The sequence below is a fragment of the Candoia aspera genome, chromosome 1, assembly GCF_035149785.1.
Source record: "Candoia aspera isolate rCanAsp1 chromosome 1, rCanAsp1.hap2, whole genome shotgun sequence".
NCBI lineage: Eukaryota > Metazoa > Chordata > Lepidosauria > Squamata > Boidae > Candoia > Candoia aspera.
In genome coordinates this window covers 52631642-52645855 of record NC_086153.1, presented here as the reverse complement: position 1 = coordinate 52645855, position 14214 = coordinate 52631642, and the positions used below count along the sequence as shown (strand labels likewise).

The 14214-nt window shown below is 42.8% G+C and overlaps 1 protein-coding gene across 1 annotated transcript in view; it reads right to left on the bottom strand.

The window, feature by feature from the left end:
- The window catches only part of LOC134497992 (calpain-2 catalytic subunit), a 44116-nt gene extending 32034 nt beyond the window's left edge, over window positions 1-12082 (bottom strand). Inside the window, exons 1-2 of the mRNA XM_063304066.1 lie at window positions 11661-12082; window positions 8308-8377 (exon numbers count right to left, since the gene is read on the bottom strand). Of these exons, the coding sequence (XP_063160136.1) occupies window positions 8308-8377; window positions 11661-11897 (307 nt within the window). The 5' untranslated portion in view covers window positions 11898-12082. The remainder of the gene's footprint in view (window positions 1-8307; window positions 8378-11660) is intronic.
- Between the last annotated feature and the right edge of the window lie 2132 nt (window positions 12083-14214).

Here is a 14214-nt window from a genome sequence, read left to right as displayed (position 1 = left end):
TGCATATATCCATACAGCTTACTTCACTGGATGTAATGGATCATTAGAACAAGAGGAAGGAAACCAATGGTGCCTTCATAGAGAAAACATGTTTGGTATTTATAATTTTCCAACAGATGTTGCCATGGTATCACAGCAATGACCTTTAAACAGTTTCCCTCTGAGTGGGAGAGGGCAGATGTCTCCCCCCTAAAAAAAGCATATTTGCTTAAGAAAAAGAAATATTTTTTCTATAACAGTGTCATGCTACCATACTATGAGGATCCTCTATTTTACTCAATGTCTATAGAGGGAACGTTTTTAGGGGGGGACTTGATACCATAATCACAGTTTTCCTGCTGTAGCCTTTGAAATTAAACAGGTCGAAGCAGTAAAATTTTCTAAACTGCCTCGACTGATTTAATTACTCCCATGGTTTATTCTCCCATTTCTATTTTTTTTTAATGGCAAGCAGAAGATGCTATTGGGCAAATGCACTATTGTCCCTTAACATCATTCTATCACATCCACAGGTAACTGGACACTGGAATTGATAATCACTATAAGCAAAAGAGGGGAAGTAAGGTCAAGGGTCCTAATAACCTTTTTTGAGTGGAATGCTTGCAAATCTGGATTTTTTTAGGGAGAAAGCCCAGATACATCCTAAGTTCACTGCATAACTTAGTTAACTCTCTTAGCTGGTGGTACATAAGCAACAGTATCTCAGCTTGCAAGCTACATACTCTGTAGAGGTCCTAACTGCTCAGTAAAGTGGGAACATGCTTGAATAAAACTGGTTGAACATGGCATACTGGTCAAAATGTGCCAAAACTGACTGGTACTGTCCTTAATATTAGCAGGAAATGCTGCACACGGCATGGGAACAACTAAGACTATTAACCTGGACTATTAACCTTTCTCCATCTTAATTAAAAACATTATGTGAAAGCCTTGATTGACCAAAACCATGATGGGCAGCCTCTTTCTCTCAGCCCAACACACCTCATAGTGGGTTGTTGTAGGGAAAACTGTTGTAGGCAGGAGTGTTCTGGGTGCCACCTGGAGTTGTTCAAAAATAGAGACAGTTTATAAATCTACTAAACTGTAAATAAAATATTGTAGTTTATTTAATACATGATGTCATGAGTACTGATGGCAAGCAGGAGGGGGCCTCTATCCAGGGGGGAAAACGCATGCGTAGTACTGAGGAATTAAGCAGCCGTTCAAAGAGACACAGATCAGACCCACCTTAACTTTCGGGGTTTATCTGTCTGGGTTTTTCCCACACTTCTTCAGTTTGTTAGGATTCCGTTTAATGTAGCAGTAATAAACACTAGAGACCTACTCCTCGTCTCAGCATGATTTCTGGCTGTTAGGACACATATTGAGGAATAAATGTAATGTAATGTAGGAGGAACAAATGGTAAAGAATGTGTATTAAGGAATGAAATGAAGAAGGAAAGAATAATAGAGCTGTTGTATGCCTGTGAAACTAAAAGAAAGGAGAAGGATGTAACAGATCTGAATAAAGGTGGCCTAATCTTGTGCAATGGAATTGATGAATATATGCAGGGAAGTGAAGATATAGTTTTACTATCAATGGAAATGTAAGAAAGAAAGAATGAATTGGTGTCATCTAGGCTGTTTTAATTAGCATGAAAGTAAGAATCCACAAGTTGCTGATACTGCACATTACGCTCCACTGAATGGTGATAATTGGAGCAGCAGAAATGAATTTTGAGAAAAATTGTACAATATTCCAAATGAATGTGATCCAGGGGAAAAGAAAACTTTCTTAGGTGACACAATTATGTGGGTGAGACTGAGACAAGAGTAGAGAAAAGATGATTGGGCTGTTTGGAAACCCAAGAATGAATGAGAAAGATAACTGGCAAGTATCCACTAAAAGAAAGGTCCGTTTTTTTTAAATATGTGGTTTAAGTATAAGTGTATTTATACCTACATATGCCAAAGGAATTGATATAAATCTGAAAAATATAATTTAGTAGATTGCTTATGACAAAATATTGAAAGGATTACTTAAAAATACAAAAGTGATGGGAGCCTGAGACTGTTATTTGGTAGTGTCAAGAGTGGATCTTGGGGAAAAAACAGGCAGGAAAGAAAAGGAACAAAGTGAAAGAAATGAGAATGAAAGTAGAAAAATTGAAAAAAGAGGAAGCATAAGAACAGTGTGAAAAAATATCCAGATTAATCATGCAACAGAGTGAATGGAACGTGAAAATAATGAAAGAGGATGTGGAAGTTGCTTGGAACAGTGTGAAAAGTATTGTATTATGGAATACCACAGAAGTGCACGCAGGGAAGTGAAGACATAGTTTTATGTCTTCATTATCAATACATCCACCGATAACGGAATGTATCAAAAAGAATGCCTGATGGACTAACAAAGTGAAAGAGGCTATGGATGAGGGAAAATGCATATAAGAGAATTATTGCTGCAAGAAATGATGAAAGGTATTAGAATCATAGAGTTAAAAGTTATCTCATCCAGTCCAACCTCTTGATCAGTACAGGATCCAGTAGAACATCTCCGACAGACGAAATTCCAGCTTCTGTTTGAAGACATTTAGTGACAGAGAATTTACCACTGATTTGCAGCAACTGTCAGATCAGTTGTATGATGCAGGAAGGAGTATGGATCTGAAAACTGATATATCAAATCCCCAAATACTGGTGTTTGACAGGGGAAATAGAGTGAATGATTGCAAAATATATATAAATGGCAAAAAATGCGACAGGTAGATTAATTTGTGTACCCTGGTAGAATATTTTCTGAAGATATGAAAATAAATAGAGAGGTTTTAAGATGCGCGAATGCTGATAGACAGGTAATAAGCAGTGTGTGGTCTGTTGCCTGGACTGACTGTCAGAAGAAGCAAAAATGGCTGTATATAACAGCATGCTTCTGTCTACATTGTTATACTGAAGTGAGAGTGGGGCATATCAGGAGAAACCTAAATGTAAATTAAGATATAAATACAAGTGAAAATGAGGTACCAAAAAGCATCTGTAGTAGAGATTGCATCAAGAATGAATGTGTGCTGAATGAATGTGGACTGATTAAAAAACATGAATGACCAGTACAAAAGAAATACATTGACACTGTTTCATTATACAGAGAATAAGTGAGGATCAAATTGCAAAACAAAGACAAGAAGAGTGAATTGGTTGAGGAAGGGGAAGGCCAAGAAGCTCATGGTTGGATGGTGTAGATGAGATCCTGAAAAAGAAAGAAGTGAGAAGTTAAAAGAATAAAAGGCAGTGTATGAAGTGGTATATGGTTGTGGTAGAAACAAGGACAGTTTGCAAGGACAAAAAGGGATGAAGCGGAATTGTGAATGTATTGTTATAAACTAGGTTTCAGTTATATTTCTTTCATTGTATTTCAGCTATGTTTCTGTCTCGTTTACATATCTCATGCGTTTAATTTCTTTGTCTCACTATTTCTTATTCCTTTTCTGCACTCTGCATGCTAACTCTGAAAGGAAATGCATAGGTATGTATGAAAACACAGGCTGAACAATTACCATTTTTAGAAAACAAGTTTGGGCAGAATTGTGATGCATATCACAATTCCCATCTGTCAAAATAACCAACAGACTAGAAGGGTGGAAATTATTATCAACTATGTTTGTTGAGCAGTCCAATCCCCTTATTCAAAATGTTTGAAATCTGGTGCTGTCTCTATGTACTGGAACTATACCTTCCAAGATTCCTAGCTAAGATAATCTAGTGGACTGCAGTCCCTACTTACTACTGTTAGATGCAGGGTGGGGGAGCAGACATTGGATTTCTTTGGCAGCCACTACTTCTGGTTCTATAGACTTGCCTAGAAAGAGACATTTTAGTTATTCAATTTAGTGGGACAGGGACCCTGTGGTTACTGAATACCAACTGGCCAATGTAAAGGCTGGTAATTGTAGATCAATACTTGGGGGCCACTTGTGGAATTCATTAGTGTGCCCATCAAAAGTACCTTTTGTCAGAGTTGAGCTTATGGATTCAAAATGGCCAACTTTAGTTTTCCATGGCCTTTCTGACCCTGCAAATCTGAGGCTGTGCATGTTTGTTTGTGCAGCATAATATAATTACCATGGTAAGAAAACAATGGGAATGAGAACCAAATGCTTAGGGATTCATATCCAGCATCCCTATGTAGCGTCCAAGCACCTGGGTCTTGAAGACAGAATTGATCTTCATAGTTTCCCCTTGTAGCAAGAGAACCATGTTAGATGATAGTATCCAAAAATCAAAAGGAATCTGGTAGCAGCTTTCCAGATTAACTGTTTTATTAAAAGGAACAGGCTTTCATGAACCGCAGCTCACTTCATCAAATGACTCACAAGTGGCAGAATTGCAAACTCAGAAAACTTGGCTGGAACAGAAGGGTGCTAGTGAATTTCCACACCTCAAGAAGAAGCTACTGAGATAAAGATGGATTTTTGAGGAATTTGTTAATTTAGAGTACTCAAAGCAGGTTTTCAGCCATCAAAATCATTATTTTTTTAGTTCTTACATATGGAAATCTAAAAATGCTTAGCATTTTTATGGGTTCTAAGATAGAGAATCTTTATCTTACATTTCTTAGTGGAACATAGCTATCTTACATGTGAACATGTAAAAACAGTTACACTTCATAGTGTTTATAAGACAAATCTTATCTTAACTGAACATCTGTACAGTCTACATGGGATTGGACAGCATGAAATCTGGGTTCCCAATCCCACAGAGACAGTAACTGCATTCAAATAGTCGTATACAACCCAGCTATGCATTTTCACCAACAGTGCTGGTTGATGATGGAAGGCATAGGGCTTAAGCATGCATTCCCAACACACATTCCTCCAACAAATAAGTGTGCACATTGTGACTTTTTGTGTATAATATATAAAAAGGAGGGGTGGCAGTTGTCATCCAAGAATCCCTAGTGGCAGTCAGGGGTCCTGCTCCACAAGTGGCTGGATGTGAGACCCAGTTCTTCAAGCTGGGTTCCCGAGAACAGTTGGAAGTGTTGCTACTGTACCAGCCTCCCTGCTGCGTAGCAACCTCCCTGCCTGAGCTGCTGGAGGCCATCTCGGTGCTGGCGGTGGAGTTCCCCAGGCTTATGGTGTTGGGCAACTTCAATCTGCCTTCCCTGGGGCGGGCCTCGGAAGCAGCCCTGGAGTTCATGGCTACCATGGCAGCTGTGGGCCTGTTCCTGATTATTCAGGACCTGACTAGAGACAGTGGCCTCACCCTGGACCTGGTTTTCTTGTCAGAGCAGTGGCAAGATGACCTGAGGGGAGAATTACATCTTTCCTCTTTGTCATGGTTGGATCATGCCCTGGTGGCCTTGAGATTCTCTCATGCTGCCCCCCTCCGCAGGGAGGCAGGACCCATTCGATTGGTCCGCCCCCGGCGACTGATGGACCCAGCTGGGTTTCAGAGGGAGCTGGGGGTTATACCCAAGTCTCTCCTGCACGGTTCAGCGGAGGCCCTGGCTGCTGCCTGGAATAGGGAGGCGGCCGGAGCCTTGGACAGGATCGCACCTGTGTGGCCTCTCTTGCCCACCCAAGCCCGGCACTCCCCGTGGTTTACGGAGGAGCTGAGGGTTTTGAAGAGGGTTAAGAGATGCCGAGAGCACCGCTGGAGGAAGACAAAAACCGAACCCGACCAAACACAAGCTAGAGCCGCGATTAAGGCCTATCTTGTGGCGGTAAGAGCGGCAAAGCGCCAGTACTTCTCCGCTCTTATTGCATCCACAGAATGCTGCCCGGCGGCCCTGTTTAAGATTACCCAATCCCTTTTGGGGAAAGGGGAGTCAGACATCCACCTACAGGGCCGTGTGGAGGAATTTTCGGGGCACCTGCAGGATAAAATCACTTGGATCCAGACCAAGTTGGACTCCAAGCATGAGACAGAGTTGGAGGAGATACCCAGGGAACATACTTACCAGGTTATCTGGGACCAGTTCGATCCTGTTGAACTCGAGGAAGTGGACAGGATCCTTCGGACTGTAAATGCTACCACGTGCCAATTAGACCCATGCCCCTCCTGGCTGGTGAAAGCAGCGCAGGAGGTGACATGTGGCTGGGTCCAGGCAATGGTAAACACATCCTTGAGAGAGGGGGTGTTCCCAGGAGCCTTTAAGGAAGCACTGGTGCGCCCCCACCTCAAGAAACCATTGCTGGACCCTACTATACTGGACAATTTTCGCCCAGTCTCCTACCTCCCCTTTTTGGGGAAGGTGGTTGAGAAAGTGGTGGCTTTGCGGCTCCAGAGGATTCTGGATGAAACGGATTATCTAGACCCCTTTCAGTCAGGTTTCAGGCCCGGTTATGGGACGGAAACGGCATTGGTCGCACTTATGGACGACCCCTGGTGGGAGCGAGATGGAGGCAGTGCATCCATCCTTGCTCTTCTTGACCTCTCAGCGGCTTTCAATACCATCAACCATGGTATCCTTCTGGACCGACTTAGGGAGTTGGGGGTGGGCGGCGTGGTACTTCGCTGGTTCACCTCCTTCCTCCAGGGTCGGTCCCGGTCAGTGTTGATAGGGAGCGAGAGATCCGGCCCGCGGCCCCTCCTTTGTGGGGTGCCGCAGGGTTCGGTACTCTCTCCGCTCCTTTTTAACATCTACATGAAACCACTGGGCAAGATCATCCATCGCTATGGGGTGAGGTATCATCAATACGCAGATGATACCCAATTATACATCTCCATCCCGGGTGAAGTAAGTGATGCTGTGGCCACCCTTTCTGAGTGCCTGGGGGCTGTGGGGGCCTGGATGGGGGACAACAGGTTGCGGCTGAACCCGGGGAAGACGGAGTGGCTGTGGATTAATGGCTCCTCGATTTCTGGGAAATTGTCATCTTTAGTTCTGGATGGGGTTGCACTGCCCCAGACAGACCCAGTGCATAACTTGGGGGTCCTCCTGGACTCATGGCTCCTGCTCAAAGAGCAGGTGGCAGCCGTGGCTAGGAGGGCTGTTGTGCGCCAGTTACGCCTCTTCCTGGAGCGAGAGGCCCTTCGAACGGTCACTCGTGCCCTGGTTATCTCCCATATAGACTACTGCAATGCGCTCTACATGGGGCTACCCTTGAAGAGTATCCGGAAGCTACAGCTGGTGCAAAATGCAGCCACATGGGCGATCTTGGGTTTCCCAAGATCAGCACACATCACCCCTTCGCTCCACAAGCTGCATTGGTTGCCAGTATGCTTCCAGGTCCAATTCAAGGTGTTGGTTATCACCTTTAAAGCCCTATATGGCACGGGTCCAGGTTACCTAAGGGACCGTCTCCTCCCCATTACATCAACCCATCCCAGCCGGTCATGCAGAGAGGGCATGCTACGGACCCTGTCTGCAAGAGAATTCCATCTGGCGGGGTCCAGGAGGCGGGCCTTCTCTGCAATAGCACCTGCCCTTTGGAATATCCTTCCCCCGGAAGTGAGACTGGCTCCCTCCCTCCTGGACTTTAGGAAACAGCTAAAGACCTGGTTCTGTAATTATGCCTGGGCGGGAGAGAGAGTAGCCATTCCTGGGGATGGTTAGTTTCTTAGAATGCCCCAGCTCTGCCTACAAATCATAAAGAACTTCCAGCCATCGAGGTTTTTATTATATTTATTGTATTATGTATTATAGTGTTTTACAGTTTGATATTTTTATTTATGTTTTATTGTAAACTGCCCAGAGTCCCTTTTGGGAGATGGGCGGTGATAAATTTGATAGATAGATAGATAGATAGATAGATAGATAGATAGATAACAAGCAGAAGCCAAATTAAGTCATTTTAATATTAAATAAATAAATAAATAAATAAATAACAAGCAGAAGCCAAATTAAGTCATTTTAATATAGGCAATGGCCAGCAACTCAGACACTGTGGAGGAGCTAATTTTGAAGAAGGAATGCAAGAATGGTTAGGTAAACATTCACTTAGTGCTGGCAAGGAAGAGGGGTAAGAAAGAAATTCAAGATAACCTCAGCTTGATTCTCTTTAGATTAGATTTAGATTTGTTTATTAGATTAGATTTAGATTTATTTATTATTTCTATAAACAACTCAAGGCAGCAAACATACTTAATACTCCTTCCTCCTCCTATTTTCCCCACAACAACAACCCTGTGAGGTAGGTTGGGCTGAGAGAGAGCACCTGGCCCAAAGTCACCCAGCCAACTTTCATGCCTGCAGCAATAAAGAACTCCAGAAGTCCTTGTACTATCTGCCTGTTTCCTGACTTGGCCTACCTCAAAGGGCTGAGAATCAAAAAGGTGTATAGGTAAATTTTGTGGAAAACAAAGTAAGCCATATGGACCATATCTTACCTAAAGCCCCTTGGCAGATATCAGTCCGGGTGGCACCTCCAATGATAAACTGAGGATTGGAACACAATTCCTGGGAAAATAAAGAACAAGACAAAACTCTTTAGAGTTGTTGTTATTGTAATTTTAAGGATAGGATTAATACTTGGATGGCAGATTGCCTGGCTAGACTGGAAATTTGAAAAAAAAACATCTTCAAGTAGGCACCACGTCCATAACATTGTCAATAATCCTATGTGGATCCAATCACCAGAAGTCAATCTCAGTTGAAAGGTGAGTTTACGTTTTATTTATGGATCTTCTGAGCTGTGAAATCAGTGTCCATGAGATGCTGAGATTATATTCCTCAACATAAATAATAAAGGCTTCAGCCAGCTGACTTAGCTAACTCTCATAGAAGACAAAGTACCTGTTTATACAAATGAAACTGAACAGCAAGTGAAGCTTTTCACACCATTGAGATAAAAATAATTCACTTTTATTTCCAATGTTCTGGCTATGAGTGCCATTGTTTATGTAACCTAAACAGGACCACTCAAGCATTACAGAAAGGCATTATGATTATGATGATTATTATTATTACACCCTAATAAGAATAAAGCCATTAAAACTAATATTACAACCATCTGAAAAACATTAATACACAAAAGAATGAAAAGCCAAATTAAAAAGATGCATCTTAAGCTCCTTTCCTAAAAACCCAAGAGATGGAGACCATTGGCAACTATGGGAGGATATGCATAGCCGTTCGGAAGCGGCAGGCTTTGGAAAGTTCTTCCAGGTGTCCCTATCCAAGACGCTTTGGTGAATGTCAATATTCTCAGATGAGTCGTAACAAGACAGAGCTAAAATATTTAAGGTTTCAGAAGTTAAAACCAGTATCTTGAATTAAGTTCAGAAAACAACTGGCAGTCTCAGAAGAAATCCCAAGGTTCTCGGAGGGAACTATGGACAGGCATGGTCTTATTCCTTATTTTATTTTTTGCTTTAACATAATCTGTGTACTTTCCTGCTGATTTTGCTAGCTCTTAGAAAAACACACAGATTCTTCTGGATTAACTAAACTGAAATTTGAGCACTCACAACCTGATGTAAAACCGGCAACAAAGCAAACTTTGTACTGACTCCGTAAATCCAGCTCTTTAAATAAACAGCCCTGCTTTTCTTCAAATGCCTTTTCATCCTCAGAGAGTGAATTGAGTGGGATCTGGAGTTCTACCTGGCATCCACACTCAGGAATGTTTATATATGCAGGTCTGTACATGTATTTGTGTATACTTTCATGTTCCCATGTATCCCCGGCAATGGGAAATATATTGGGATTTCTAAACCAAATATTCCATTTATTTCAAAAGAGAACTATGTCACAAGGGAAACAAGCACCTTATGCTTGGTAACTAAAGAATGAAAACATGTAAACAGCTGCTTCCACAAAGTAAATTGATGTAAAGTTAACTGATGTAGAGAAGATGCATCAATGAATTCATCTTGAGGAGACGAAGGTACCAAGGTTGGCGAAAAAGAAGGCAAGCAAATGGAGAAGTGGTTTAGGCAGTGAGCAAAAGCCCTTCCAATATTGTTGGACTACAGTTCTTATAACCACAATGTGTAAATGGAATGTGATGGGTTTCCTACTTATGTCAAATGAAATAGAGAAGAAGTAGGATGTGAAACATCAGGAGAGAACATCAGGAGAGATTTGTCTAACTGGATGCCCTCTTAAGTCTGCTCTTGTCTGCTCTGAGTCACTTGCTGAGAAGGGCAGCTATAGAAATAGAATGAATGAATGAATGAATAAATAAATAAGTTGGACTACCCACTTAATTAACTTCCAAAATTCTCACTCAGAATGGGGTTTATGGTAATTCCAGTCCAACACATCTGGAGAGCACCAGATTAGGAAATGATGACATATCTTCACTCCTGAAGATCCAAGAATAGGTCACAGCATGAGTGTAGGGTGAAACCCAGTGTATGTTGAGTACCGCCTAGATGTACCAGTTAAATTGAAATAAAATGTGTAGGTTGATTGCTAAGTGAGAATTTAACCCAGGGCTTAGGTGTCTCATGTGGATGCTACCCTCAGTGAACAATTTCTGAGATGTAAAATGTGGAAGACTTCATCAGTGCTTAAGACCATTCAGTAAGGGCACAGGAATTCGCAACGTGAGGGTATTTATTCCCATTATGATTTCATAACGAGGAAAATGTTAACGACAGCATCCATATGGTGGTAAGTATAGCATGCAAATCATTCTTCCCCAATCTAGTGTCCTCAAGAATTCAAATTCTCTTAATTCCTCCCAGCATAGTCTCTAACAAATTTGGGAAATGCTGATACAGACTGTCTCTATAAACAGGACTTTGAGTTTTAGTTTTACATAGCTTTTTCCAAGATAGTAAAATGGGATTTTGAGATCTGTTGATTTCTTGTTGTAGGCATGTGAACTGTTCCTGTGCAGAGGGGCATGTACCCTGATGTTTTTTTGGTCAGACTGATTCATACTGGAAAGATTTTGTAGGAGGAGAGCTGTGTCAGACTATGCTGGCAAAAAAGATCAACAATCTGGTAGCATCTTTTCTGACTAACAAATTTTATTCAAAGCATATGCCTTTAAATAAAGTTTGTTAGATGAAAAGGTGCTACCAGATACTGGAAAGATAGTTTTAACTCCAGAACATCCAAGAAACAACTAGATATCCTTCTTACAACTTACTTAAACCTGAATAATAACCACCCCACATTCCAAATAATCAGGAATGCTGTACCAATCCTGTACAACACAAGGAACATGCAATGGAAGGACTGAAACAGGCACAAAACATTTAGCATTCTCCTCAGTGCTCTTCATGCATGACAAGCTGGTGTGTGTAAGCCCGTCAAGGAGACTGGTTATTGGGCACCAAACAAATATTGTTAATAAATAATAAATAAAAAGTGGTGCCGAATTTGTGCGGGGGCAGTCTTGGCTGGTGGGGTTTTTGTCCTCGGTTTTGTCCTCCTAACCGTCTGAAGCCAACGAACCCGGTGCAGACACGCCGCACAACTCAACCCTGACCCGATCCGCAGCCTAGAACTAATCACGGGATCAGTGGTGCCCTTAGACACCCAGAGAGAGGTTCCTTCGTGCAGGAACTCGGGGATCGGATGAAGAACAGAAAGGTTCGTTCCCAGTAATTGACCACTCGTTTGCTGTTCTTTGTCATCCGGGCTCCTTCGTCGTTCTCCTCCCCTCCCAAAGCGGAGAGAAACGCGACGTTAACACTGTACTGGGCTTCCTTTTCTTTCCTCCCCTCCCCCTTCTCCGGGTCGCTCCCTCCTCTCTCCCGCCAGCATCCGCGAGATGGTCGCCTACCGTTGGCCTCTTCCAGGCGATGTCTTTCGTTTTGTACGAGTTTGGCCCCAGTTCTTTATACCCCAGAGCAGCCGCGGCGGCGGGGAAGGAGGGGTCTTGAAAGAGCTTGCCCGCCTCGAGACACTCGTTCCTCAGCTCGTGAAAGTCTTGGTTCAAGTATTTCACGGCTTTGGAGTTAGAGCCCAGCCCTTGCGCGATCTCCCTGTCCTTTGCTAATTTAGCGGCAATCCCAGCCATGGTGCCTTCGGCCCCGTCCGCTGCTCCGGGGTGGAAAGCAGAGCGCGCAACGCTCCTCCTGCCTGCCGCTCTGCAAGGAAACGGGACGCCCCGGCGAGCGGCGGTTCAGAGCCAAACGGGCCGAGGATGATTCATTTCCAGGAGAGAAAATAACAGCGTCGCTACGCCCGGGGTGTGGCTGGTCCGGCCTTCGCGGGTCAGGCTGGATAAAAAAGCCTGCAAGCTAGCCTCCCCCTGCTGCTCCTTACGAGCCCACTGGACGAGGGAGACTGGTTCGTCCGCATTTTTTTAAGGATATGAACAAACGATTAGGATCGAGACCACGAAGGTGAACCCGTTCTCTCTGTTTTCCAGGATGGGAGGATCGCCCCACCCTCCAGCGATTTTACACGCAAGGGGGGAGAGCATTCAGATCCATTACCCTCCCGTATTTATTTTTATAAATTTATCAAATTTATATGGCTGCCCATCTCACCCAAAGTGACTCTGAGCAGCATACAATAAAACCAATTCTACAAATGATTTGTTCTTCAGTATCCTGCTCTGAATAAAGTTTGCATGGCATTAAAGCAGCATTTTTAAAAAGCAGAACAGCAAGAATCAGCAGCTGTAATAGCGGCAATAAAAAAATATACTAAACATGGCAATAATAAAATAGAAATAGCAGTAAAAGTTAAAATGCTAAAAACCAGTTGGTCTAGTGGTTAAGGCACCAGGCTAGAAACCAGGAGTCTGTGAGTTCTAATCTGGCCTTAGGCTGCTGGGTGACCTTGGGCCGGTCACTCTCTCTCAGCCCAACTCACCTCACAGGGTTGCGGTTGTGGGGAGAATAGGGGGAGGAAGGAGTATTAGGTATGTTTGCCACCTTGAGTTATTTATAAAAATAATGAAGGCGGGATAAAAAAATCCTGAGAAAATAAAAAGGGCCTCTAGCACACAAAGGACTATAAGCAAGTGAGTTACTTTGTAGGGCAAGGGCACCATCACTGAAAAGGCCCTTTTTCTTGACTTGTTACCACTTTTAGAAGTGCCTTTTCAGTTACAGATAAACTGCCCAACCTTGCTGACCCCTTGTTCCTGAAATCATAGTTATGAGATCCTTTACATTTGAACTCAGATGTTATGACTTGGTTTGTATTGGCACAACATGCTTATCCTTTAAAAGCTTGGTTTTCACAATTAAACTAATGTTCTGGGTTTGGAGAACATCCTGAACTAAAAAGTAAAACTGGATTCATACAACACATTGGACTAAAATATGGTTGGCTTGTTTGTGGCTCAGTTATGCTGTGTTTATTGGGCTTAATGCTTGGAAAAGTTGAAGGAAAATGAGAAGAGGGCAGTCAGTGGTAAGGTGGATGGATTCAATTATAACAGTAATGAATGTACCACTGAGAGACCTAAAAGGCTGAAGAGAGATCATTCTGGAGAGAAACTATCCATGTGGTCAGTAAGAGCTGACAGCAACTGGACGGCAATTAACTAATCACTGTCTAGAAATAGTGTTTATAATTGTAACCTACCTAAAGGTTCATCCTCCCATCCTACTAACTGATACATAAAGGTGCCTCACTAAACTGCCTTTAGAGGACACATTCTCAGTATACAAACATTTGCATGATATCACCTTTGTCTCATTCCTAGACTGCTACAGAAACTGCCTGATGGGGCATTACGTGGGATCCTTATATATGCAGGTTTAATACTTTTCTGGAAGAGTGTTAGACCTATTTTTAAAAACATATTTAATGCTCTTTTGAAAGAGTGCTACATCTGTTTTTTGGACTGATGCTCTGGTACAGAGGTGGCGGCAGAGTGGTCAAAAGGGTCAAGACAGTGTCCATGACCTCATGATCAACACACACAAAAAAGAGACGGGGATTTGGTCATGTGGTTGTGAGTGCCATTTTGACCTTTTTTGACTCCCTCTGCAGATACCCCTTCTCTGGTTGATTCAGACCAGAAAAGAGAGCCAGGTATGTTACAGATCTTCACTACTTCTGCCAACTGGGGTTTTGTGTGGCCATTCTTTTTACCATTTTTATTCCTGGGGGGGGGGTGCATTTTCCCTACTTCAATCCTACTTTGTATAATCTCTGGGCTACTGAGATCTGTTGGTTGTAGCCACCTGCTGTTAGCACTGAATTCTTTTGGGCAAGTAGGGATTTGGAATATATAGGAATTGACAAGACTTCTGTCTGTTACCTCTTTTAGCCCAAATGCCAGGCTACAGGCAAGCAGAGGCGTGTGGAGTAAAGTTGATGGGAGATCACCCAATGTTCCTTACAACACCTTCAGCACACCAGTGACCTGTCTT